The sequence below is a fragment of the Myotis yumanensis genome, unplaced genomic scaffold (assembly GCF_028538775.1).
Source record: "Myotis yumanensis isolate MYYU_CA2020_CCGP unplaced genomic scaffold, mMyoYum1.0.hap1 SCAF_1, whole genome shotgun sequence".
NCBI lineage: Eukaryota > Metazoa > Chordata > Mammalia > Chiroptera > Vespertilionidae > Myotis > Myotis yumanensis.
In genome coordinates, this window is record NW_027223752.1 from 27,179,934 (window position 1) to 27,207,833 (window position 27,900).

Genomic DNA, 27,900 nt, shown 5'->3' on the forward strand with positions numbered 1-27,900 from the left:
GCCGCCGCCAGAGCACGGGAATCTGCTTCCGGGTCAGAGGGGGCCGGGCAGCGAGATGGGGAAGATGGCGGCGGCCCTGGGCTCCGTGGCTACGCTAGCGACAGAGCCTGGGGAGGACGCCTTTCGGAAGCTTTTCCGCTTCTACCGGCAGAGCCGCCCCGGGACCGCAGACCTGGGCGGGGTCATCGACTTCTCGGCGGCCCAGGCGGCCCGCGGCTCGGGGCCCGTGGCCCACAAGGTACGGAGAGGGGCGGGCGCGCGCCTCCCCGACGGCTTGCCTCGCTTCCTGGGGGGTTTCAGTGCCCTCCTCACCCCTTTCCGCTTCCAGACTGGAGGTGATTGAGCGACCCCCGCCCTCCGCGGGCTCGGAGTTGAACTGCCCACGAAACGTCCCTCTTTGGCGATGAAGAGCTCTGCCGCTGGTTTCTCCACGTGGCTATTCGTGGCGGTGCCCTGGGTCAAAAATGCCTGGAAATGGGTGTTTATTCCTTCCATTAGCTGTCCACTTGCCTTTCTACTTCGATTTGGGTTAAAAAAAAAAACAACAACAACCGTAAACCGTGTTCGTAGACGTTAAGTTAGCGCTCAGCAGTTTTGAAAAAGCCAACCACCCGAATAATCCCCGAGCTGAGTGGGATCGCTGTTGTCCTGAAAACCGGCACCGGTCTTAGCTGAGCCTCCTGGGAAGAAGGCGTTCAGAGGTTATTCAGAGGTCATCTCTCCAAGTTGAAAGGGAAGGGATAACGAGTCTAAGCATCATCCATTATTTCTACCTTTGGGCGGGGCGCAGGGTGCACGGGGAGAATCACAGCTCCAGTGTAATGTGTATTTCCTTTGCAGTTCCTTTAACCCTTGAGGATACCGGATCCCATAATTTGCCCTTGGTGTTGTCCACAGATGGCTGGATGAGGCATTCTTCCCAAGCTTAGTAATAGTTCTCAGTAAGGTTGGAATGCCACCATACCACCACGTTTGTCCGGAACTCAGCTTCTTAAGAAGCTTCACTTGTTAGCAGAAATGGTCTTAGAGTTGTCAGAACAACATACAGAAAGTCTGCACCCCTGCAATGATACAGTTGATTCATGGGAGAGTCCCTCAGACCCTTACTCAGCTACTTTTGCCCATGACTTGACCATCATACATACTTTTAGAATTAAATCATCTGAGAAGGAGACATTGTGTGTAGCACGTACCTAAAACAGTACCAGAAAGTACTCAATAAATACACTATGGAGTAATAAAAACTTTGGTATTTCGTTACCCAGCTCAAAACATTGAAAGTAGCAACTTAGAGAAGAAAGTTACTATTAAAAGACACCTAATGAGAGCAGTGGAGGAAGTAATGGCAACAGTTTGGCAAGGGATGGGGGCGGGGGACAACAGAAAAAAATTTTAAAAGGTCAGGATTGCCCTAGCCAGTTTGGCTCAGTGGATAGAGCTTTGGCCTATGGACTGAAGGGTCCCATTCCGGTCAAGGGCACATGCCCAGGTTGCAAGCTCCATCCCCAGTAGGGGGCCTGCAAAAGGCAGCCAATCAATGATTCTCATCATTGATGTTTCTCCTCCCTTCCTCTCTGAAATCAATAAAAACATTTAAAAAAAAATCTCAGGGTTTGGTTCAGTTTAGCATATGATATTTTAGGTCCTTTAGGGTGTTGCTGAATTACAATACACTATTAAGTATGGTCCATTTAAGAAATCACAAAGTGTTTAAAAACATTTTATCAACCTTTAGGTACCTGGAAAAGTTAGCTTGGTCAGGACTCTCAGAGAGTTCCAGATAGCCATTTTATTATGCAGACTAGTTAAACACCAGCCACTTGTTGGTATTTTGTCTGGAAATCTCCACACTTGGTGAAGTTAATAGGATGAGAGATAACATCTTTTTGGAAGAGATCATTTGATGTATTCTAAGGCAAGCCAGACCTAAGTTTATTCATGGAAGAGTAAAGTTTTTTTTTTCTAAATGTCTCTACTTTAGTGACTGCATTGAATCTCTTAACCAATTTAATGATCCATCTATAAGGTGCTCTATATGCAAGTAAAACTCCCATGAGCCCCTGAAAAACTTAATCCCTAATTAATTAACAAAGACAAAAGGTTTCAAGTTTCAATTTGAAGTTTTATCTAAAAGATGCAAATAGCCAGGCCGGTGTGGTTCAGTGGTTGAGCATAAATCTATGAACCAGGAGGGCATGGTTCGATTCCTGATCAGGGGCATATGCCCAGGTTGCGGGCTCAATCCCTGGTAGGGGGCATGCAGCAGGCAGCTGATCAATGATTCTCTCATCATTGATGTTTCTATCTTTTTCACCCTCTCCCTCTCTGAAATCAATAAAAATGTATTTAAATAAATAAGCAAATAAAAGAGAATACATATTGTACTTTTAACAAACAGGGTTCCTAATGTTTTATTGACAGATTGTATGGTTAGAGTACTCTCTTTCCAGTCTGACCCTCCCCAGCCTGGTGTTCCTCATAGCTCTGTTTAAACACCAACTGTAGTCCTAGCTCGTTTGGCTCAGTGGACAGAGCATCGGCCTGAGGACTGAAGGGTCACGAGTTCGATTCCGGTCAAGGGCATGTGCCTGGGTTGTGGGCTCAGACCCCAGTAGGGGGTGTGCAGGAGGCAGCCGATCAATGATTCTCTCTCATCGATATCTCTATCTCTCTTCCCTTCCTCTCTGAAATCAATTTTATATTAAAATAAAAATAAACACCAACTGTATACAGATGCCTCAGAAGTATTATTAGCCCTAACGGAAGTAAACAGCATTGTGACTCAGGGTATTCCAGCACACCAAACACTAGAGTCCTAAAAGAAATCACAAAGGTATGATATCATAAGAAAAGGTAATCTTTAAGGCAAAAATCAGCTTGCTTCTTATTACTACTTATCTTAATTCTATATAGCTCTCTAGTGTTTGTTAGTGTATGAATGAGGAAACTGAGGCTTTAAGAAGTGACTTATCTAAGTCTTATTATATCAAGTAAGTGATGGGACTAAGTTTAGGATCCCGGACTTAAGACTCCTAACTTTGCCCCATACCAGAAATATCTTTAGAGCTTTGAAGTTCTCAGATTTGATCTGTAAAATAACTTTAGCCCTCTAACTTGTTTCCTTCCTGCCAGGTGGTCAGATCTCAGCTGAGTGTGTCCTCAGTCAGTGACCACGATGCACACAGAGCAGGACTTCAGCCTGTCAGCAATTGGCGAGCTTATGGACTGGAAGGCTATCCTGGTGAGTGCAGCTGACCGACAAGGTGAATTCAATCATTTATCTAATTTTAGAAGAGGAGCTAGTAAATACACAAAAGAAGAACAGCAAACACACAGAAACATTCCACTCTCCAACCCCTCCTAAATTCTGCCTCATCTAAGATTTCCATTTATGTAGCACCCCATAATGGACAGAACAGGAGTCACTAGTGCTGCTTATATTGCACACCAGGTACAAATGAAAAATAGGACATTAACTCTGGGCTTCCTGCCACAACTCTCTGAACACCCTCCTACTCTGGCAGAAGAACCACTTTGAGTGATAGAATAATTAATAATGGTCACTCCAGACTGGCTGGCATTGCTCTGTGGTTGAGTGTTTGATTGCTGGTCAGGCCACATGCCGATGTTGCAGACTGGATCCCCAGTGTGGGGTGTGCAGAAGGCAGCTAATCAATGATTCTCTCTCATCATTGATGTTTCTATCTCTCTTCCTCTCTGAAATCAATAAAAATATATTTTAAAAAATAAAAATGTTCACTCCAGTCACAAAATCCCTGTATTCTCAAATGGCATAACAACAACTTAAAAATTATTGCTATCATCAAGGCTGAACATTTGAAAAAAGAATTACAGTAATGAGATCAAAAGTCCTAAAATTTTAGTGATATTGGGTAGCTCACTTTGCAGATAAAGTAATAAGATTAATTATTATGAACTATTCAGAAGATATGGAAATGCTTTATTTGGCCAAGTAATCTTACATCTGTCATCTTGTTTCTTTCTAGAGGACATAAAGTTAACATTGCATTTGTGATTTCAAGTATGGATTAAAAGCAAGTGATACCCCTAAAAAGAAATAGTAATTTTTGTGCTAAGGGCCAGGTCTATATTATAGCTCTTAATATAGTATGACCACTAAAGTATTTGTTAATAACGTGGGAAGGTGTAACAGCTTTTTAAAAAATTGTTTGGGTAGGTTTTTTTTATGTCTTGATTTTGAGAGAGAGAGAGACATCTATGTGAAAGAGGAACATCGATCAGTTGTCTCTCTCACATGCCCCATCCAGGAGCCGAACCCACAACCTAGGTATGTGCCCTGACCGGGAATTAAACCCACCACATTTCAGAGTACAGGACAGTGCTCTAACCAACTGAACCACACTGTCCAGGCTGGAAAGTGTAACAGCTTTAATACATCCTATATAAGGCCTCATGAACTTTAGTTCTGTATTAAAGAACTAAAGATGATCTTATGACTGAAGTCACAGAGGAAACAATCAATTGGCCTTTACATATGAAAGCATTGCTCCCCGTGAGTTTAGGTAAATGAGCATGCATCACCATCAGTCTTTTAATCACTTTGTTCTTGAAGTTTGCCCTTTACCTTTCAGACCTAGCTCCTGTTTTCAAGGCCATGTTTCTGTAATTGTGCCTTCTTCCCTTAACCAATTGGTCAGGCTACAAGGTTGTCAACCCTTCTTTTGTTTTCTTTTCTCCAAATTGGTGTCCTTGGTTTTCTAGGATTTTACACTTAAGCGACATCATTTAAGTTGGTACCTAAATGTGTCTTTATTCTGATTTCGTAGCCATTATAAGCTGCATTTAATAGAATTATAATAATATCCAAAACATGGGGGATGACAGTCTCTTCTTACTCTGACTTGATTGGAAGGATTGTGTTTACTTGTGGATTCTATTAATTCTGAAGGAGCCTGGGCACACCACATCTTGTCCTTATGAGAGTGAGCAGGAAGATCATGGTTCTGAAGACTAGAAACTGAATCTGGAGAAGAGTAGACTTGAGGGGGAACATGACAGTGTCGAACATTTGAAAAGTTGTGCACAAGAAGGGATGGGAAGTAGTGCATACTAGTGGTTAAGGCCTAGGTTCTGACACCATGCTACCTGGGTAGATGGCTCTACTATCTACTATTATATGACCTTGGGCAAGTTTCTTAAGTAGTACCCACTTTATAGTGAGGATTATAGTGAGGATTAAATAAGAGTATCCTAGTAAAGTGCTTAGGTCAGTGCCTGGCACATAGTAAATAGTCATTAAATGTTAGCTGTAAAACTTGAAGTATTAATCAAGAAGAAGTAAAAGCTAATGTGGGTTTGCTCTGTGTGTCAGAACCTACGGCCAATTCATGAACATTTGAAAGAGGCAAATTTTAACTCAGTGAAAGGATGACAATAGTTGTCTGAAATGGACTGCCTGAAAAGGTATTAAATTTCCTATCACTATTCAGGCTTGGACTAGGTCAGGGTATTCTTCCTTTAATCTCATATTTGGGGGCGAGGGTGTGCTGTAATCTTTTCTTTTTACATGGTGATAGCATGGTAGATTATTGGGGGGTTTCATATCTTTTTTCTTTCAAAATAAAGACAGTCCTGTCACTCTCCTAAATTATTTGGATAATTTTACTGGTACATGAAATGCAAAAGTGACCTCCACATTTATAAGCAAGTATTCTCATTCCTGTCCTCCAACTTTAGAGAAAGAAGAGTTCCTTCAACTCAGCCAGTCCCTTCACCTCTGACCCCACTTTCTTTCACCTCCTCTGGCTTTCAAGACCTTGCTCTGTTCCTTTCCACACTTTCACTTTTAGCCAGTTCTCTTCAACTGGCTCTTTCCTCACAATCTATAAGCATGCTTCAGTCTTTTTAAACCCTAAAATCCATAAACTCTCCCCTTATTTCTTTACTAGTGGCCCGGTGCACGAAATTCGTGCATGGGAGGAGGGTGTCCCTCAGCCCAGCCTTGATCCTCTTGTTGGAAGGTTAAAGGCTAGTAGAAATCTTCCTTGTGAATATCTCCATGGAGCTGAGGGCAGGTGTCTAAGGTGGTTGTGTCTCAGCTTTCCCATCATCACCAGGGCCCAGGCTTGGGGTCCTCATGTCTTCCTTACTCTCCTCACCTTTGGTGCTCTAACCTCTTGAGAGGTGGGTGGAAAGGGATAGGTCTGTGGAAGCCAAAACTCAGGCTAAGACATCTTAGGGCTGGACACTGAATATCTCTTGGTTTCCTTGTTTGCTTTAAGCTCTTTGGAGAGAGCCTAGCCTACATGTACTAAACCAAAGGGCTTTGGTCCCATCCCACAGAAGAAGCAGAGATCTGGAAGGTCCCAGGAGGGGAAGGTTCAGGACTCCTGTGGCCTTGGCCACCCTGCTGGAGAAGCAGAGCAAAGCATGGGGTGTGGCATAGAGACACCCTTGGCAGGGCCCTGTGTGAGGCTGGCCGAGGCGTCCGGCCTGGGCAGCGGCGGGGACCCGCAGCTGCAGCGGCCCCGCGATCTCGGGCTCCGCTTTAGGCCCAGGCAAGGGACCCCTAGCTCCCGGGACTGCCAGCTTCGCCCATGCTCAGCTCCCATCGCTGGCTCCACTCCTACTTTCCGCTATCACTGGCCAGGGCGGCAAAGGTGCCCGATTCTCCGATCATGGCCCTGGGGGCCACCTTTGCCCTGCCCCCCGGCTCTTAGCTCCCCCCTGGGTTTCCGATCACTGTCAGTGGCAGGGGGCTTCTTCCTGCTTTCCCTTTCGCCTCCCTGCATTGTGCCTACATATGCAAATTAACCGCCATCTTAGTTGGCAGTCAATTTGCATATCGCCCTGATTAGCCAATGAAAAGGGTAGCGGTCGTACACTAATTACCATGTTTCTCTTTTATTAGATTAGATTCTTTGACTATTCCTCAGCCTTTGTTTCTTTTCTCAACCAGGCTTTTAAAAGATATTATCTGGTCAGAGGGGAGGGGGGGTTGAGAGTCTCAGTGAAAAAGGTGAAGGGATTAAGCAAAACAAAACAAAACAAAAATATTCATAGACACAGACAACAGTTTGGTGATTACCAGAGGGAAAGGGAGGTTGGAGAGAGGTAAAAGAAGGGAAATCGGGGAAAGATGGTAATGGAAGGAGACTTGACTTGGGGTAGTGAACACAATACAATATACAGATGATGTATTGCAGAATTGTACACCTGAACTCTATATGATTTTATTAACCAATGTCACTCCAATAAATTCAATTAAAATTAAAAAATATATAAGACATTATCTGTATTACTGTCTGTTGTCCTACCTCCAGGTATTTCATGAAGGATAAAATTTTTCATCTCTTTATCTCTGGTTCTTAAGAAAGTGCACAGTGTGTATCTGTTGAATGCTTGATGGATTAATCCTTGCCATGCATAGGATTCTAGTTAAATGTTATTATTGCTCTTTTACAAAGGAGAAAAGTGAGGTGAAATTACTTTCAAGGTTATAAGGATCTTCTCAGCATACATGCTTGTAGGTATTTGCATCGTGCCAGACTGAGCAGATATACATACCATATTCCTTCCCTGCTATATTAGTCAGGAGGCAGAAATCACACCAATTATTTTAACTGTAATAATTTACAGACTCATTAGCCAAAAAATAGAATATGGAAAGGGCAAAAAGGGCACACTGAAATATCAAAGGTAGTAACTACAGAAGCAGCCACCACCTCTGTGGTGACACTGGGTGAAAATTTGAGGGGTGACTTTGGCGGTTTCAGTTCTAAAGTTTGCTTTGGGATAATACAAATGATAATTGTGGAATGTTTGTTTCCCTTGAGAGTAACCCCAAAAGCCAAAGGTATTTGCATAATGGTAGATGGCTAGTGATCATCAAACTTAACTTTTTACTAACTTGAAGGAATTCATCTTCCTCTAAAATTGGAGAATAGGAATGAGAACATTTGCTTGTAAGAATGGAAGCCACTAGAACAGGGGTGGGCAAACTTTTTGACTCGAGGGCCACAATGGGTTCTTAAACTGGACCGGAGGGCCGGAACAAAAGCATGGATGGAGTGTTTGTGTGAACTAATATAAATTCAAAGTAAACATCATTACATAAAAGGGTAGGGTCTTTTTTTTTTTTTAGTTTTATTCATTTCAAACAGGCTGGATCCGGCCCGCGGGCTGGATCCGGCCTGCGGGCCGTAGTTTGCCCACGGCTGCACTAGAAGCATAAGCAAAAGAAGATGGAAAGTAAATATAAAGTAGAGGGTATAAGGAAGTCAACAGAAGTAAACTATCTGAATAACTGATGGAGAATTTCCTCCTCTCCTTTCTTTCCCACCCATCTTTTATATAGGTTTTATTTTCATCCCAAACCCCTTCCTCCCAGGTTACCAGTGGCACTGGGTGAAGCAGTGCCTTAAGTTATATTCCCAGAAACCTAATGTATGTAACCTGGACAAACACATGACTAAAGAAGATACCCAAGATCTATGGGAACAGAGCAAAGAGTTTCTAAGGTAGGTTTTATCAATCACAATAAAATGTTAGCATTCAGCTCAAGTCATCACAGATCTTTAAAGGAACTATTTTATAACAATGCAATGAAAGTAACTGGCCTGTTTATTTTTCCCTTATTTCCACGCAAATGCAGCAAAATTATGTTCTTCCCTCTGGAACATTTGGGCAGATGCTTTGACAATTATATTAAACTATAGGCCCGGTGCATGATATTCGTGCACTGGAGCGGGGAGGGTTGTCCCTCAGCCTGGCCTGTGCCCTCTCTCAGTCCTGGATGCCTTGGGGGGATGTCGCCTGCTGGCTTAGGCCCGATCCCCTCAGCCGGATTCCCCTATCCCTCTCGCAGTCTGGGACCCCTTGCACCTTACTGCCTGCCTGCAACGGAAGTGGGAGAGGCTGAGCCCGGCTTCTGGCTGAGCAGCGCTCCCCCTTGTGGGAGCATACTGACCACCAGGGGGCAGCTCCTGTGTTGAGCATCTGCCACCTGGTGGTCAGTGTGTGTCATAGCAACCAGTTGTTTTGCTGTTTGGTCATTTACATATTAGGCTTTTATTATATAGGGTTGAAATCCATTTCAAAGATTTGCTAATCATAGCTTAGATATCAAGTTCATCCTCAGTAATCATCAGATAGTCCATTTTCATTCACCTTCAGCCCTTTTTTCTACTTACAATGAGTTCCTGTGAAGACTGGTATCCTGGCAAAAAGTAACATTGAAAGCTCTTCTGCTCTTCTAGACAAAATCAGTTCTAGCAGCTGTTTTACGGTAGGTCAGTTGTTCTTCATGAGAACTAATGTTTATACCTTAATGTTGTTTCAACATTCCTTCATTCCACAAATATTTCTTATGGGCCAGTAATGTACCAGGCATGATGCTGTGCATTGGCGATACAAAGATAAGTAGGCCACTGTCCCTGTATTCAGGAATGCATCATCTGTGGCAGGAACTCAATATGACCAGGAATAATTATATTAGAGCTCAGCAAGAAAAATGCTGTGGGGGCCAGAAAAAGAAATAATTCTTTCAGGCAGGAAGGAGGTGTCAGAGAATTAAAAAATGATATTTTTAGTTCATTGTCTTCCTTTTCCCCTGTCTATTTGAACTGGGTCTTCAAAAATAACTAGGAGTTTGGCCAGTCAGAAAAGCAAAAACACTGTTTTGGGTACAGAAAGTAGCCTTCAAAAAGAGGTAATATTTTAAAAAGTAAGTTCTGTGAGATAGGAAGGAGCACAGGATGTGTGCATTTATTCAACAATTATTGAGTTTCTGCTATGTGTCAGATAACTGTGTTTAAGTGTTAGAGATTCAAAGACACTTCCTGCCTTTCAGGAATTTGTAGGTTAGTCAAGGACAGAGACATTTATATATATAAAAACCAAGCAACCAGAACAACCAGTCACTATGACATGTACTGTGGCCAGCCAACCAGCCCGATCGGGGGTGGAACCAGCCAACCAACCTCCCGCAGCGCCTCCCCCTGGCCTGCCCAGCCCAATCAGCCCCAATTGGGGCAGGCTGGCCGGACCCACCCGTGCACGAATTCATGCATCAGGCCTCAAGTAACCATATAATGTAATTTGGCAGGTACAGGAATCCTATATAACAAAAAGCTAATATGGAAATTAACCGAACAGCAGAACGACCAGCTACTATGATGCGCACTGACCACCAGGGGGCAGATGCTCAACGCAGGAGCGTCCCCTGGGCGTAAGCCGGCAGGCAGACATCCCTCTCCCAGTCCAGGGCTCTCGTCGTCTGGGACCCCTTGCTTCTTACCACCCGCCTGCAGCAGAGGCAGGAGAGGTACCCACCACTGCTGCTGTGCTCGCCAGCCGTGAGCCCGGCTTCTGGCTGAGCGGCACTCCCCTTATGGGAGCACACTGACCCCCAGGGACAGCTCCTGTGTTGATTGTATGCCCCCTGGTGGTCAGTGTGTGTTGTAGCAACTGGTCATTCTGCCGTTCGGTCGATTTGTATATTAGGTTTTTATTATATAAGATTATGGGAATGGTCAGTTAGGAAGCTAGGTTGAGGTAGATTATGGAAAATGCTTCCTGGAAGTCATGAATAGAATTGTCAAGAGGAGAAGCAGAAAGAGAATGTTAAGACCAGATTACAGTAGGTCCTCGGATTACATCGGAGATCCATTCCTACAGTGCGACGTAATTTTTGCCGTAAGTTGGAACCCACCTACATAAGCACCTACGTCACTCACATGGAGCACATACACAGCAGTAATGAAGAGAAACAGTAAAAAAATTTAAAAGAAAGATAATTCCTGACCTTTACTTGTAAATAAATAAAAAACAAAGCACATATGTACATACGTCGAAATGACAGAACTTTTTTTATATATATATAAATAAATGGGAGATGGGGCCGAAACTGGTTTGGCTCAGCGGATAGAGCATCGGCCTGCGGACTGAAGGGTCCCAGGTTCGATTCCGGTCAAGGGAATGTACCTGGGTTGCAGGCACATCCCCAGTGGGAGATGTGCAGGAGGCAGCTGATCGATGTTTCTCTCTCATCGATGTTTCTAACTCTCTATCTCTCTCCCTTCCTCTCTGTAAAAAATCAATAAAATATATTTTTTAAAAAAATGGGAGATGGGGATGTATCCACAAAATGACATATGTCGAGTCCAACATAACCCGAGAACTGTCTGTATAAAGGGTTTAGTGCTATGTAAAGCACTGGTTCTAGAATCAGATTGCCTAGGTTCAAATCCTGGTTCTGCCATTTAAAAGCTTTGTAAACTTGAGCAAGTTTTTTTGTTTTCTTTTGTTTTGTTTTGTTTTAATAATTCTTTATCGTTGAAAGTATTACATTTGTCCTCCTTTTCCCCCCATTGACCTCCTCCAGCCCACCCCCGTCCCCCTGCCCAGGCCTTCAGCATCTTATTGTCTGTGTACATGGGTTATGCATATATGCATACAAAGTCTTTGGTTGAACAAAACATAGAATTGAGGTGCCCTAATTTTATGAACAGACCTATTTTTGCTTCTAAGTTCAAGTATTTCTTATTCATTTTCTACTTAAAAGTTTCGTTTTCCCTGACCATAGAAATGTAGAAAGTTTCTATGGTCTTTTCTATGGTCCTCCCCATCCTTCTTTCCCTGCCTTCCCTCTGAGACTCCTCACTCTGTTCCATTGAGCAAGTTTCTTAACTTTTCTTTTCTTTTTTTTTTAAATACATTTTGATTTTTTACAGAGAGGAAGGGAGAGGGATAGAGAGTTAGAAACATCAATGAGAGAGAAACATCGATCAGCTGCCTCTTGCACACCCCCTACTGAGGATGTTCCCGCAACCAAGGTACATGCCCCTAACCGGAATCGAACCTGGGACCCTTCAGTCCGTAGGCCAATGATCTATCCACTGAGCCAAACCAGTTAGGGCAAGTTTCTTAACTTTTCTGTGCTTCATAGTAATCCTTCCCTCATTTGATAATGTGAGGATTAAGATAGTATGTGAGAAGTCCTAGAAGAGCCTCTTAAGATTCTATACCAGTTTTGTGTGTTCTATTTGTAGTTTAATGGTTCTAATGGTGCGGTTTGAGTGAAATTAGTCAAAGAGAGCTTAGAGTTTGTTATTAAACCAGCCTGTGTTTTCAGATAATTGGGGTTTTTTTCCTTGTGACAACAAATTTCAGTTGTCATCTTCTAAGATAGGTCAGATGAATCTCTTTAATAAATCATTCTGTAAACAATAGTGAGATAGTTCTTTTGTCTAATAAATTATAAAAAATAAAAAATGTTAAAGTCATACCTTCTATTGTCAAGGGTGGAAGAAATTGATATGCTCAGACATTGCTAACAGCATTAAAAATAGATTCGGGACTGAGTTCTTCTGTCACTGCCTGATATGTGTTTGTTTCCTCATCTGGGAAACAAAAGGATTGTACTGGATAAGCCATTTGAGGTGCCAGCTGGACAGTAATGCCAGCTTTCCCCATGTTCCCAAAGCACATCAGAAAGTGAGGGGGGTCTGTCGTTTAAAAATTTTCCCTTATAGATTCTGATTATTTACCATGTCATCCACATGGAGAACCACTGAACTAGGGGACCTCTAAGGATCTTTTCAACTTTTAATTTCAACTTTCTACGTTTCTATGGTCAGGGAAAACGAAACTTTTAAGTAGAAAATGAATAAGAAATACTTGAACTTAGAAGCAAAAATAGACTGTTCACAAAATTAGGGCACCTCAATTCTGTTTTGTTCAAAATTTATTGTCGGAATAATGTAGCTAGAGATTCTTTTTTTTTTTAAATATATTTTATTGATTTTTTTACAGAGGAAGGGAGAGGGAGAGAGAGTTAGAAAGATCAATTGAGAGAGAAACATTGATCAGCTGCCTCCTGCACACTCCCTACTGGGGATGTGCCCGCAACCAAGGTACATGCCCTTGGCCAGAATTGAATCTGGGACCCTTGAGTCCGCAGGCCAACGCGCTATCCACTGAGCCAAACCGGTTAGGGCTAGCTAGAGATTCTTAACTAAGAGTATAATAGTTAGGTGTAAACATCTTCATTGCCGCACTGTCTATAAGAGGGAGGAAATGAAAAACAACCTAAGTGTCAACAGGGGGTCAGATAAATCAGGTATGAAATACCCTAGCAGCAGAATGCAGCTACTACAAAATCTTCCAGCCCTCTAGCAAATCTAGTAGGGTCTGCAGTTACAATGAATAAAATCACTTCTAAGCATATCCATCACTACCACCTTAATCTAAGCCACCACCGTTTCCCAGTGTCTGTTCCTGTGCCTCTTCAATCTGTTTTCACAGTGTAGAAATCATGTACAGCTTCTCGTCAGCAGTACCACAATTCGTTTCTGATGCAAACCATCAGAGTTAAGCCGGGACATCGCAAATTACGGGTGTGGTCCCCAACCAAATTGCCCTCACCAGCCACAAGTTTGGGAGATCCCCAAGTTACCCACACTTCTGACCAACTGGTTACAGATTTAGGGGAGTTCCCATGACTCAGGTTCAGTAGCTCTCTTGAACCATTCATGTACCTATGATTACAGTTTTATTACAAAGGTTACAAATCAGGACCACCCAATGAAGGGACACACAGGGCAATGTCTGGAAGGGTCCTGAATGCAGAGCCTCCATATCCTCTTCCCATGGACTCAGCATGGGTCACCCAGGAAACTCTCCCAGGCCTTAGTGTTCAGAGTTTTTATTGGGTTTTTACTGCTTAAGCGTGATTGGTTGAATCATTAGTCACATAGTTGAACTCAATTTCTGGCTCCCACCTATCCCCTGAGGTCTGGCTAATTAATTTCACTACTCAAAAGGCTCAATCCTCTAATCAGATGGTTGGCCTTTCTAGCAGGACAAGCCTACATCATGAGTCATTTTAGCATAAACTCAGGTGTGGTCCTGGGACCCAAGTGAATAACAGAGACATCCTGTCTCCCTAGGGTTTAAAAGCCTCCCACATATCAAGGACAAAGGCCAGTCAAATTCTTTGTTATACATGTTAGGTGGCTCAGGAGGCGGAGGAAATAAAGAGAGCCGAGTAAAAGAAAGAAAAGGAAAGGTTTATTCTGTATCCCCCGGCAACCCAGGGACCCCAAAGACAGGGCCAGTGGATTCGCACCCACAGGGAGGGGGGGCTTTGTTTTATACTGCGGTTGGGTGAGGGGCGGGGACATGAACTGAGGAAGTCCCCACCACAGGGGGTCAGCAGGGTATTCAGGAAAGAGCCAGTATCTGTGTGGGGGTCGTGTGGATTCCAGGGAGAAGCTGGTGTCTGTGTCTGGCACGTTGATCTGTTAGAAATTCCAGGGGGGCGGGGTCCATTACCTCATCACACATCTGCATGTATTCGATCCTGGGCTCTCTCCGACCTAACATCACAATCTCCAAATACTTAGAAAAAAATCAGAAGTCATTACCATAGCCTACAAAACCTAGATGATTTGGCCCCCAGCCATCTCTCCAATCTCATCTCCTACCATTCCTTCTTACTTATTCTTCAGACATACTGGCCTCCATTCCATTCCTTAAACGCATATCGGTCTTCTGCCTAGAAAGCTTTTTCTTTAGATAACCAATGGCTTGCTTCCTTCAGGTCTTTGTTATAATATCACCTTATGAGAGATGATTTCCTTACCATTCAATTAACAATAATCCTCTTTTCCCTCCTCCTTTATCCCCTTGCCCTGTGGCTTTATTCTTCAGTGCATGGTAGTTAACAAATATTTATGGAATTAATTAGTTAATGGATACTTTCTTATACCTTTTGGATTTTGTGAATATATTATCTAATAAAAAATAACTTTAAAGAATAAGTCAAGCCCTGACCGGTTTGGCTCAGTGGATAGAGCGTCGGCCTACGGACTCAAGGGTCCCAGGTTCGATTCTGGTCAAGGGCATGTACCTTGGTTGCGGGCACATCCCCAGTAGGAGGTGTGCAGGAGGCAGCTGATCGATGTTTCTCTCTCATTGATGTTTCTAACTTTCTATCCCTTTCCCTTCCGCTCTGTAAAAAAACTATAAAATATATTTTTTTAAAAAAGTCAAGAGGAAATATAAACTTAAATAAAGCAACTTTGTTCCATAAGCTTATAAAATGCCTTGTATCCATTTTTTTATGTGTGAAAGCTTTTTTAATTGATATTCTCAATGTGGAAGCAGAACTAATCCTTTCCCTTTTCTACTCCTTTAAGACTTTGTTATGGAGCTATTACAGCATTTGTTATAGTGAATCCAGTCATGGCTCAAGGAAGCAAGAGCTCTGGATGAAAAAAAATAAATATAAAAAGTAAAACCCAAAAAATGTGCTGTTAGAAGCCAAGATAGGAATATGTTTCCAGACTAAGAGAAGAGCCAACCATCTCCATAGGCCTAGGATTTGACAATTACCACTTAATTTAAACTAAGAAACTAGTTTGGGTAGAGAGGTGTTAGCAAAAGTCAGATTGCAGGAAATGGGGGAGAGTGAGGGTGGCAAAAACTGAGTACATTTAGAAAAGTTTGATTGTAAAGGGAAAGAGATACGGGGCAGAGGAAAGGGCATAGACAGACTTGAGTTTTTATTGGGGTTTTATTGCTTAGGTATGGAGAGGTCAAGTTGGAAAGCTGGCCTTTGTGGAAAGAAGTGGGACCACTCCACTGCTTCCCCAGGAGGGAAGGATGGAGTAAAGATTTTGAAAAGTTTAGAAGTGTAGGGGAGGAAAATTGAAATTGTTCACTGGATCATTTTGTTACCAGAAAATGCCTCGTCTCCTCTTGGTGTTCATGGGAGTGGGGTTCTTTGGTACCACTGGAATAAGCATTTCCGGAGGGCCCTACAGAAGATGAGATATGATAGACAGCTTTATTTTTGTGGAATTACACCCCTGAATTTCCAAAGTCCCATTACCCTTAGTCCAGTCATGGAAGAAGTATAGCTGGGATTTCACTAGAGCTGAAATCAGAGCCAGTGTCCAGAGTTTCCTTTCCAAGTTGGAGCCGGGTCCAGTTCAGCATCAGGCTAGTTGCAGTTCGTTAGTCCATTGCGTGTGAGGGTCGGCATGGCCATGGGCCACACAGGAAAGCCAAGCATGAGCCATGAGCCAAGTGTGCCAAGAGGAAGCAAGAGAGTAAACTTCTTCCTTCACTCCTATCCCAAATTTCAGTGTGCTTGCAATGGCCATGCCCATTCTGGCTAATCATCTCTGTCGCCAGGTGTGACAGGCAAGTACCTTTCCTATGTCATCCCAACTTTACTGGACATACATCTATTTTCCCTTGGTTGGATCCCTCCTCTGGTGTTTTGCAGGGGACGTGCCTATATGTCTGCCCTTCCCTTCGCTCCTTTCTTATTACTAATAACTAGCTAATTACAACAGTATCAATTTCATCAGACTGCTGTTCTCAGTGTCCTAGAAGGGAATAAGGACTGAGAACTTGAGATGAATGGTGAAGGTTCAAAGCAGAAGGCAAAAGATTAGATAAGACTAAATATTTGCAAAATAGCAGAAGGATGTTAGCAATTAAGATAGAATTTGATGTTCATTTGCAGTGATTGACCAGTGATTGATGGGGAGATTCAGGTTGAGAAAGGAAACAAACTGAAAGCACTCAAATACAGAAAAAAAATGGAGTTCTAGGGACAAGAGATGGAACTTTGGGACAGAAAGCAGTGGTTATGGAGGGAAATATTCACAGTTGTGAAAGATAAAATTCCCAAGCCTGTAAAAATAAAAAAAAAATACCTGTCATAGGATTTTAAAGGGTTTTTTGTTTGTTTTGTGTGTTTTTAATAAATAACTTTAGACTTTTTATGTCCTGAGTACTTTTGTTTTCACAGTGATTCACTAATGTCCCTTGAGGCAAGAAAAAAAATACCAGTGCTTAATTTTGACACCCAAACTAGCCACTGCACAGAGAGTGGACAAGCAGGACAGGAGTTTATTTCTACAGTTAGGGTTTGGCTGAAGCAGTGCTGTGCAACATGATTGCTGAGAGAAATGCCAACACTTATCTAAAGCACTTACCCATGACAGAAAGTGAGCAAACTGCTGTGTGGGCACATTCACCAGGGAAGAAGGTGACCAGTCCACCCATCCATCATCCTGCTAGTACCTGGAGGAGCAGCAGGGGCAGGAGCATAGCATTTCTGTTGGCAATAAGAACCAATAATTAGGGTCACACTTGCTTGAAAACATTCTTTTAGATGATTGGATAAAGATTTAAAGTTAGGTTAGGTGCCAAAATATTCCCTGCATTCCTGTGGGTGGATATGGCAGCTCTGTCGGCACTGAGGCTTCTTGGTCGCCTTGTGTTTTGTTTTATGTTTTTATTGATTTCAGAGAGATGAAGGGAGAGGGAACAATAGAAACATCAGTGATGAGAGAGAATCAACTGCCTCCTGCACACCCCCTATTGGGGATGGAGCCCTCAACCTGGGCATGTGCCCTGACTGGGAATCGAACTGTAACTTCCTGGTTCATGGGTCCATGCTCAACAATTGAGCCACACTGGCCAGGTGTTTTTTAATATTATATTCTTGGTTAACTCACTTTTCTGTTCTAATTTCCCCTATCGAGACCTTGGCTAACAGCTTATTCCATAGAATACAAAAATTTGGATTCTAGGGTCCATACAAACAGCTGTTGCTGCCATTTACGATGAATATATCTTAATAAATCCTCTAATTATTGCAGATATAAAGAAGTGAATAAACGGAGACCCCGAAGCTTACTTGAGAAACTGCGGTGGGTGACCCTAGGCTACCATTATAACTGGGACAGTAAGGTATTCAAATTTTCTTGCTAATTCCATTATTTTCCATTTTTATGCTTCTTGGGCACACATAGGGGGATTTCTTCCTAGCCAAGCTTACAATATCATATTATCTATTTTAGGTAGCATCTCTCTTATTTATTCCCTCCTAAAATCCCCTTGATACAGTATCTCAAGAGACATGGATAATTTATCAAGAGAAAATTTCCTTTTCATATGCCCTCACATTATGTTATTTTATCAAAGACTATCCATGTTTTCTCTAAGTAGGTTTCAGGGATATTGATTTTTTTTATACTATCCTCAAGAGCAGTTGTCAATTATGATCTTTATTTCCATTGTTTATTATTGAGCATTTATTTTCTATGTAATATCTTCCTGAAATAAAAGTGGATCCCTATACTTCTGGTGTTCTCATCAATTCACAAAAGGACTTTCAGAATCTAAATACCTCTGCCTGCTACATAAGGTCTGAGCAGGAGAGAGATGGGAAAGAATGTCCTAAAATTAACAAAATCTCATGGTTGTGTGTTTTTGCTTTGCTTTGTTTTGTTTTGTTTGAGGTAGTTTTTTTCCTGACCTCTGTGCTTCACAGAATGCCTCCTTTATCAGTGGCAGCGCAGTGCCTCTTGTCTCAATGAGATATTTGCCACCAAGTAAAAAGACTAATTCTGAGAGTAAACTGAATAAAACAGAATGGAATAGAACACCTTGCTTCTAACCAGTTACTTTCTAAAAGCTCTATAGTTTCAGTCAACCCAGCTTATTAACAAGTATATTAGCTGATCAAAATAATGATGTGTTGTCTAAAAATATTCATTATAAAACTCTTATGTTTTAGTGATGCCAAGTAATGGAAAACTAGATAACTGTATTTGGGGAAATGGCCATATGATTTTCTTCAGGTTAGACAATCTGGGTTTGAATTATACCTTCAACAAGGATAGTACCTACCTTGATGGTAGTTGTGATAATTAAATGATTAATGCCTGTGTAGTGATTACAACAGTGTCTGGCTGTTCTAAGCAGTTAAATGCATTAACAATAAATGTTAGCTGATTGTTTTTTATATTATTTTTATTGTTGACATTGTTATTCTCCAAGAACCTCAAAATGGGCCTCATTTACTAAGAAAAACATGGAGTGAAAATTATCAAAAACTGAGTAATCAGAGAAGAAAGAATAGTGCATAGACAGCTTGGAGAGGGTTCACGCTCAAAAGAAGTAATTATTTCATTATAGCATAGGTGATGTAGTGCTAGAATAGTATGATTTATTCATCCATATTTTGAGGCATCCGGTAATCTAATAATGAGCCATTCAAAATATGGATGACTGAATCATGCCATGCTAATATTACATGTAGGCAGGATGATTTTTAAGTGGTAATTAATCTTATTGCACAGTTTTTTACTTTCCTGAGATCATTGTTTATTTTTCTTATTTTCCCTACTTTTATTAAAGAAATACTCAGCAGATCATTATACACCTTTCCCTTCTGACCTGGCTTTCCTCTCAGAGCAAGTAGCTGCTGCCTGTGGATTTCAGGGTTTCCAAGCAGAAGCAGGTATCCTGAATTACTACCGATTAGATTCTACACTGGGAATTCACGTGGACAAATCTGAACTAGATCACTCCAAACCCCTGCTGTCATTCAGGTAAGTTAGTTCTGGGGATTTGGTATTATGTTTTATCACCTCATTCCATTTTTTAAAGCATTTTTGAACTAAAATAAAATAAAAACATTAAACTTTAAAAAAAATGGCTGGACTCTATAATCTTTCACTTCTGGGTATTTTAACAATGCATCATAAGTAAAATTAGCCTAATCCTTTAAGAATCATGGCCAAATTACAGTTAATATTACTGTTTAAGATGCATGGAATCTGCCTTTTGTAATGAGAGGTATTGTGTCAGTGGAATAGGCAAAGGGAAGGCCATACATCTGTTTTGGAATAGAGAAAAGCAAAGCACAAAAGCCTGAACAGCTTACTCCTCTTGTCTCCCTAAGCATAACTTTAAATTTGTGCAAAGTACTGCCCCTGATTCTAACTGAGAACGTGCCTGAACAGAATTTTTTATTATTACCTTATCTTTAAAGTGAACAGGAGTGATAAATACAGTAAAGAACTTAAACACAGTAGTCCCCTCTTATCCACAGGGGATACATCCTAAGACCTCCAGGGGATACCTGAAACTACAGATAATACCAAACGGTACATATGCTTTTTTCCCTATACATACATACCTATGATAAAGTTTAATTTATAAATTAAACACAGTAAGAGATTAACAATAACTAATAAAGTAGTATAATTATAACAATATGTTGTAATAAAAGTTACGTGAATGTGGTCACTAGTTTCATGGGAGCCTTGCTGAAGTCTTTGTATAGGCTCAGTGCTTTTGGGTGCAACACACTGCTGTTGATCAGAACACATTTTCTGTTCATGACTTTCACCCACAAATCTGATGTCTTTTTCATCTTAACTACACACTTACCAGGCTCTGTGGTGGTAACTTTTGCAGTTTGAGGTGCAACAACAGAACTAGCACAAAAGTCTTTTTTGTTCTTTACTACTTCACGGTTAGATTCATTCTGACTGCATATCTTAGCAACAATTCTTTTTCTTTCCTTATTAAGTCAAGACTTTCACCTTTTCACTTAAAGGAACCATTATATGGCTTCTCTTGGTGTATCTGAATTGCCATCATCACTATTGTTCTTTGGAGCCATTAGTAAGTAAAATAAGGCAAAATGGCATGCAATTTAAAACTTACGAATTGTTTATTTCTGGAATTGTTTATTTCTATTTAATATTTTCGGACCACAGTCAGCCACAGGTAACAAACTGCAGGAAGTGAAACTGGATAAAGGGTGACTACTTTAATTTTATTGGAAGACTTGAATCTTACAGAATCATCAATAAAACTTATATGGGTAATATTAAAACTAAATTCTTCCCTCCCGGGCTGGTGTGGCTCAGTTGGTTGGAGCATTGTCCTGTATGTACACCAAAAGGTGGTGGGTTCAATTCCCAGTCAGGGCACATACCCAGATTGTGGATTCGATCCCCGGTCAGGAGTGTACTGGAGGCAACTGATCAATGCTTTGTTGTTTGTTTCTCTCTATCTGCCTGCCTGTCTCACTCCATCTTTTTCTCTAAAATCAATTTTAAAAACAAAACAAAAAATAAATAAATTCTCCCCAGACTGGTGGGGCTCAGTTTGTTGACGTGTCCTCCACTACACTAAAAGGTCTCAGTTTCCATTCCCGGCCCAGGCACATACCTAGGTTGCAGGGTTTTTCCCTAGTTGGGGGGCGTTTGATGTTTCTTTCTCTCTCTTTGTCCCCCTTCCCGTCTCTCTAAAAATCAATGAATCTGTCCTCAGGTAAGGATTTAAAAAAAAAAGGAATTCTTATTTTGCTTATTTAACTGCTTCATATTTTATTTCACCATAATCCTGTGGGCTATAAGTCTAAGTAGCAGATCATGGATTGGTCACTTATAGACACAAGCCAAAAGGAAAGGATCATAGCACAGTTTAAAAAGGAAGATTTTACCCAAAAAAAGGGAAGATTTACAATTAATAAGTATCAAGTTGAAATTAGAAAATAATGCAATTAGCAATAACTTTCCGTACATGGTTAGTAACAGAAACTTACTGTCTTGTATTGTTTTACTTATTTTTTTTGTAGCTTTGGGCAGTCTGCCATCTTTCTCCTGGGTGGCCTCAAAAGAGATGAAGCCCCCACAGCCATGTTTATGCACAGCGGTGACATCATGGTAATGTCAGGTTTCAGCCGCCTGTTGAACCATGCAGTTCCAAAGGTCCTTCCAAGTTCACAGGGGGAAAGTCTGCCCTGCTGCCTAGAAACACCTCCCCCAGCTGTCCTCCCCAGGGACTCGGTGGTAGAGTGCTGCTCCATGGAGGACTGGCAGGTGTGCGCCAGCTACTTGAAAACTGCTCGTGTTAACATGACTGTCCGACAGGTACTGGCCACAGACCAGGACTTCCCTTTGGAACCCATGGAGGAGAATAAAAGAGACATCACCACAGAAGGTTTCTGCCATCTGGACGACGAGAAGAGCCACATAAAACGAGCGAGGTTAAACCCTGACAGCTGAGACTTGGAGGGGCTGTTCTTTTTCTTAGGCAGATCTTAGGGTAAATGACCATGCTGTTGTATTGCATTGAATTTAGCACCAAGACAAGCCAAAAACAGAGACAAGGAAGAACTCATCTTGATCACACTGTTGCCTTGGAACCCATTCTGGCTAGTAAACTGACATCACATACATGCCTGCCTAACCAGGACTGGACCAGACAGGTGTTCAGTCCTGCTCAAGCAATAATGTATGTGAAGTCCAAGGAGGTGTGACATTCCACAACAGCCTTCTCAAGCCCCTGCCATTACCTCTGAGGGAGGTAGAAGTGAGTTTCCATGTCTGTGGAGTCTTTAAGTATCTCACATTTTATTGATGGGAAACATAATAACCCTCCTACCACCCCATCTAGTGATTTTATGATAAAATTGTGGTTCCATGAACCAACCATCCGTCTCACTTCATTCTTCCAATTAACATCAAATCTTTTGATCTTCCATCTTTTCTGGCCTTCTTGCTGTTGGCTTTTAAATGCAATTTTACTTATTAGACTAAAGAAGTCCAAGGATGTCCTGTAACTCTTTTCGTGATTAAACTTACTCAATTTTAAATTAAAGATCTGTATCTGTCTTTGAGGGTTAGTGTATCTGGGATTAGTTTTTTCTATTTCTGCTTGCTGTATTATTCTCACTGTTGAAGCCCCCTAGCTGTTGAAGCCCTACCAAGCATGTCAAACTCACGACCAGCGGGCCACATTCCTCATTTAAGTAAAGGAGGCATGCAGCCTACCGGCCGCAAGCTTGACATGCTTGCACTATCCTGCTCTGCCCTAAGTATTCTTTGGGGCTGTTTCAGAAGAGAGAATATTCCTTGGTGTCTCAGTCACTGCTGTCTTTTTTTGATTGCAGACAACTTGGAAAATACATGAAAGTGTGAGTTTTAATCTCTGTACCCTCATCAGCTCAACTCACTATACCCTAAGCTAAATTACTGTACATTTCTTTGGACCACACCATTTTACCAGTGTTTATGTGTGTAGTGTGCACATGTACAGAAAAGGCTAGGTCTTTAATACATAATATATATATTCCAAATTTTCTATAGTGAGCATAAATTACTCTTTTGAAAAAGGTCTTTGTGATGTTTTTTTTGTTTTGTGGGGTTTTTTTAAAAGATATTTTTATTGATTTTAGAGAGTAAGGGAGAGGAAAAGAGATAGAAACATCATTAATGAGAGGAATCACTGATTGGCCACCTCCCACACACCCCACGTTGGGGATCGAGCCCACAACCCAGGCATGTGCCCTGACCGGGACTCAGACTGTGACCTCCTGGTTCATAGGTCGATGCTCAACCACTGAGCCACGCCGCCTGGGCTTTTGAGATGTTTGAAAGCAGGCACACACTGAGCTCAGCAGCAGCACCTTTGTAAAGTGTCCACCCACCTTTCTAAACGTGCTCTCATCATTTTTGTTCCTGTCTGAAGCCCTTTCAGTCTCTGATCTTCCAATTGCTTTAAAATATGTCTGGATAAGATGGATCCTCTCACCCCTCTTGCTTATCTCAGAGCTTCTTGCCTGTTTCTAGCACCCAACATCGGGTTTTTCCTAGAAGGGTCCCAGGCCCTCAGTGAGACATGGACGCGTTGCTGAACAGGACAGGCTCGGCAGGACTTGGTTCACATGTTCTAATATTCCCAGTTCCCTTTTCACTAAACTAAGCTGGTCTTATCCTTTTCTCTTTTCCCCTAATCTAAAAGGTTGTTGATTACAGTAGGGAAAAAAAATAAAACCCTAATGCCCTAAGTGGATTCGACTAAGACAAATTAGAATGGTAATGAGGCAGAAAGGAGCCTGGGGAATGATTATTGATCTCAGCGTGACGGGCGAGAGGAGCTAGGCAGGAAAACCTCTCACCTGTTTTCTTCTGTTTCAAAGGTAACAGTGGGAGAAAAAGCAATGCAAGTCTATTTTCTTAGCCTGGGTGGTAAATTTTTATTGATACTCCTTTTGATCAACTATCCTATCCAAATCTGAGCCCTCATGGGGCAGAGTTTGTTAGGTCTCAATTTGTTTTATTGGTAAAAACAGAGTTCTTAATAAGATAAAATGATACTGTCGATGGAAAGTGAAATAGAGTGGTTATCAGGAAAGCTAAGTTTTAATAACACCTCCAATACTTACCTGTGTACCTTGAATAAGTCACTCAACTGAGGCCCAGTTGACCTTTTTTGAGCCACAGTTACTATTTTTAAGACCCAGTTTGCTCGTCTGTAAGGAGGTTTTACCAAGTAATCCTGTATTACGTACCAGCTCTGCAATGCTATCATTTTAAAATGAGAAATTAATTTCAGATTTTGGATAAACAGCAAACAAAGCTACCCCATGGGCAAGATTTTTGGTAAGGAAATCAACCAAAGGATAGGAAAGGAAAACAAAATGAACTTTTTAGGAAAACAATAGCCAGTATAAACATGTGAAAAGATGCTAAACTCACTAGTAGGGAAATATAAATTAAAGCATGAGATACAAATTTGTACCCATTCATTTGGCAAAATTAAACTACAATCTCTCAACTCCTCTATCACTCACATCCTATTTCTAGTCACCTCACTGTTACTGTACTGGCCCAAGCCACTATAATCTCAACTACATTATTGCAATACCCGCCTAACTGACTTCTTCCATGCTTGTCTCCACTGCCTACTCTCATAGTTTGTTCTTAACATAGCAGCCAGAGTGAGGCTGTTAACACCCAAGACAGATCATGTCACTCATGCTCAAAACTTTCTAATGTCACTCCTCAGTCGGAGTTGAAGCCAAATCCTTTCAGTTGCTTGCAAGTCCCTACCTAATCTGACCTCCCTGTTTCCTCTTGGTTCTTTCACCAACTCCGTTCAAGCCGCGCTTCCTCCTTGCTGCACCTCTGAACATCCCAGCACATTCCTAGCCGAGCCTCTGCACTAAGCTGTTTGTTTCCTTTGCCTAGAACACTCCTCAAGATTTGCACTCATGCCAAACCGGTTTGGCTCAGTGGATAGAGCATCAGCCTGCGGACTGAAAGGTCCCAGGTTCGATTCTGGTCAAGGGCATGTACCTTGGTTGCGGGCACATCCCCAGTGGGGGGCGTGCAGGAGGCAGCTGGTCGATGTTTCTCTCTCATCGATGTTTCTAACTCTTTATCCCTCTCCCTTCCTCTCTGTAAAAAATCAATAAAATATGTTTAAGAAAGAAAAAAAAAAAAAGATTTGCACTCATGTCCCTGAAGGGAGGCTCAAATATTGACTATTCCAAATCTCAGTCCCACTGGCATTCCTAATTTTCTTTACCATATTGTATTTTTTTCATAATATTTATGACAACATTCTACATAAGTGACAAAATAAAAGAATGCTTTTTAAAAATTTATTATTGAAAGTATTACATATGTCTCCTTAGAAAATTATGCTTTTTAAGAGAATATGATAAATGATAATTAGTGTTTTCTTCTACCAGGCTATAGGTGCCACAGGGATAGATGTGCCCTAGTTTTCTAGAACAGTGACTGGCACATAGTAGTTGCTCAATACATATTTGTTGAATGGATGGATGTCCAGTGTTGGTGGGATGTGTGAAAATGGGCACTCATTCACTACTGTGAGAAGTAAATTGATAAAGTTATTTGGAATGTAAATTTATAAAGCTATTATCAGTGTTTAGCTAAATTTTGACCCAGGGATTTTAGGTATTTTCCCTATGGAAATGCCTAAACAGGGACACAATGAAATGTGTAAAAAGATGTTCATTATCATGTTGTTCATAATAGTGGAAAACTGGAAACAACCCAAATTTTAATCAGTGGGAAAAGAGTTATTTAAATTATGTTCATACATTCTATGGAATATTAATACGATGCAGCCCTTTACAAGAGTGTACTGACATGAAAAGGGCTCCAAGATGCACTGGTTATTGAAAAACATGAAATGGAAGATTATATGTATAATGTAAAAACTATGTAAAACTATTATGTAAGTAAAAAAAAAACTAATATGTAAAAACTAAATAAGACTATTTTCTGAATATGCACATACATATTTGTAAGTACACGGGGGAAAGATACATCCAAATGTAATAGTTGGGAGAAGAAAGGTTGGGAGGTGATAAAAAGACTTTTTACTCTTGATGCTTTTGTGTTGTGTGATATTTTTATAAGGACATATTTATACATTACAGAAATGTTTTAATTATGCATGGAAAATCCTATAAAGAATCATATCCTATATAATAAAAAGCTAATATGCAAATAGACTGAACAGTGGAACAGCTGGTCACTATGACGGGTGCTGATCACCAGGGGGCATGCACGGAACATGGTGAGTGTTGGCTGCGAGGGATGGTGGAGCGGGGGGGGGGGGGGGGGGGGCGCGGCGCACTGGTCACTGTCATCAGGGCGAGCCTCTGGTGGTTACTGGAAATTTTTTGCTCCCGCACACTGTGGTCCCAGCACTCACACCTGCTGCTGACGCCGGCCCCAATCACTCTGCTCCATCAGCAGGTGCAAGTGGAGCCAGTGCTGTCAGTGCATGGGAGCGGGGCTGCAGCTGGAGGGGCTGAGCAGGGGTGCAGAGGATGGGCCAAGACCAGCCCCTCTGCCCACTGCAGCCTCATGGCCCACAGTTCCTTTCAAGGTGCACAAATTTGTGCACTGGGCCTCTAGTGTAGTAATAAAAAATGGAGGGACTTCATCTTTCAACTCTGTAATTACAGTTTCCTGTTATAGATCAGATCTGATGCTGTGTTAAATGATGCAGAAAGCAACTGTTCTGCTGCTTCTACAGAGGCTTTAGTTCTAGTCTCTGGGTTGGATTCTGGAGGTGGGGTGGAAGTGGCTAGGGGAGGCCCTCTACCTATACAGGCAAGAGGACCAAGCTCCACCATATTTTTGCATATCCTAAGCTCAGGTAGCTTGCTGTGCCCAGAAACCTTGATCTACCTCTACCATGAAAATACTAGATGTGGGTTTTGGTTGCTAGGTCAGCCTTAAGGTGGAACCAATGTTTGATGGCCATAGTCCCCTAAAAAGAACCACTGTTCCAGGGAAATGGCTGGGCAGAAAGCATTGAAGGCCACACAGCCCCAAGATTTTTTATTTCTGTGAGCCCTCTGGTGAGAGTAAGAAGAATGGCAAAGCCTGTACATGTCCTGGGTGCACTGTGTGTTCCCTGGTGTTAGGTGGTAACCATCTGTCCCCCACAGTGAGATGGGGCCTGCGGGTGTGCCCAGCCAGTGGTGGCTGTTTCCCTTTGTTCCCATCAGCAGCGACCAATCACCAGCTACAGGCCCTACAGACGTTGCTTCTTAATTTTTAGAGGTCCTTAACGCCGAGGCTTCAGTCTCAACACCTGGGAAGGAGTGAACAAACCATCTCCCCTGGGTTTCTGGCTATGCAAGATTTTTCTTCTCTCTGAGGATAGTCATGCCATGTCTATGTCATTAACCAACTACTCCTGCCTTAGGAAGGGTCGAGTGGTGGAACAATTGCCTACGGGGGTAAAATAAATATCAGCCTCTGATGTCAGCAGCCCTTGTTACTTATTCATCCAGCAGCTATTGAGCATCTGTGAAGCGTGAGTCACTGTGTTGTATGCTTGTGACAGGCATTGTTTCTGCCCGCAGGGCAGGTCCTACCCGTGAGTAGGAAAAACACCCACATAAACAGGCTGTAATCTAGGCTGTGATGGGCCAAGTACAAGGTGCCATGGAAGGAGCACTTACCCCACAGTGGGTAGGGAAAGGCTTCCTGCAGGAAGTGACCTAAAAGCTGACAAAGGAGCCACAGTTAGCTTCTCTCCCTTCTGTCTGGCTAAAGACCATTTATTACCTCTCTTGTTTCAAGTGGCCTTGTGGGAATAAAAATGTCTGGGAACGTGAAGACTTTAATAGTTTGTGATTCTGTACAATTCATATTGAGATTCATTTATTTTGTTCAAAGCCCTTAGCAATGTCTGCTATTACATCTTTTGTTCACTCTTATTATATGTATCCTCCACAGAATAAGCTCCCCCCAAGGG

At 41.9% G+C, this 27,900-nt stretch overlaps 1 protein-coding gene across 2 annotated transcripts; it reads left to right on the forward strand.

The window, feature by feature from the left end:
* Positions 1-50: 50 nt before the first annotated feature.
* On the forward strand, positions 51-26,010 carry ALKBH1 (alkB homolog 1, histone H2A dioxygenase). 2 transcript variants are annotated; one of them, XM_070415871.1, is made up of 6 exons: positions 51-238; positions 3,133-3,241; positions 8,339-8,501; positions 17,664-17,754; positions 19,207-19,400; positions 21,443-26,010. In XM_070415871.1, exons 1-6 carry the CDS (start codon positions 56-58, stop codon positions 21,870-21,872), a joined length of 1,170 nt encoding a protein of 389 aa, XP_070271972.1. In that variant the 5' UTR covers positions 51-55; the 3' UTR covers positions 21,873-26,010. The 2 variants fall into 2 exon arrangements, with proteins under 2 accessions (XP_070271972.1, XP_070271981.1); XM_070415880.1 differs by having other exon boundaries at positions 153-238; positions 3,133-3,263.
* The last annotated feature ends 1,890 nt before the right edge of the window (positions 26,011-27,900 follow it).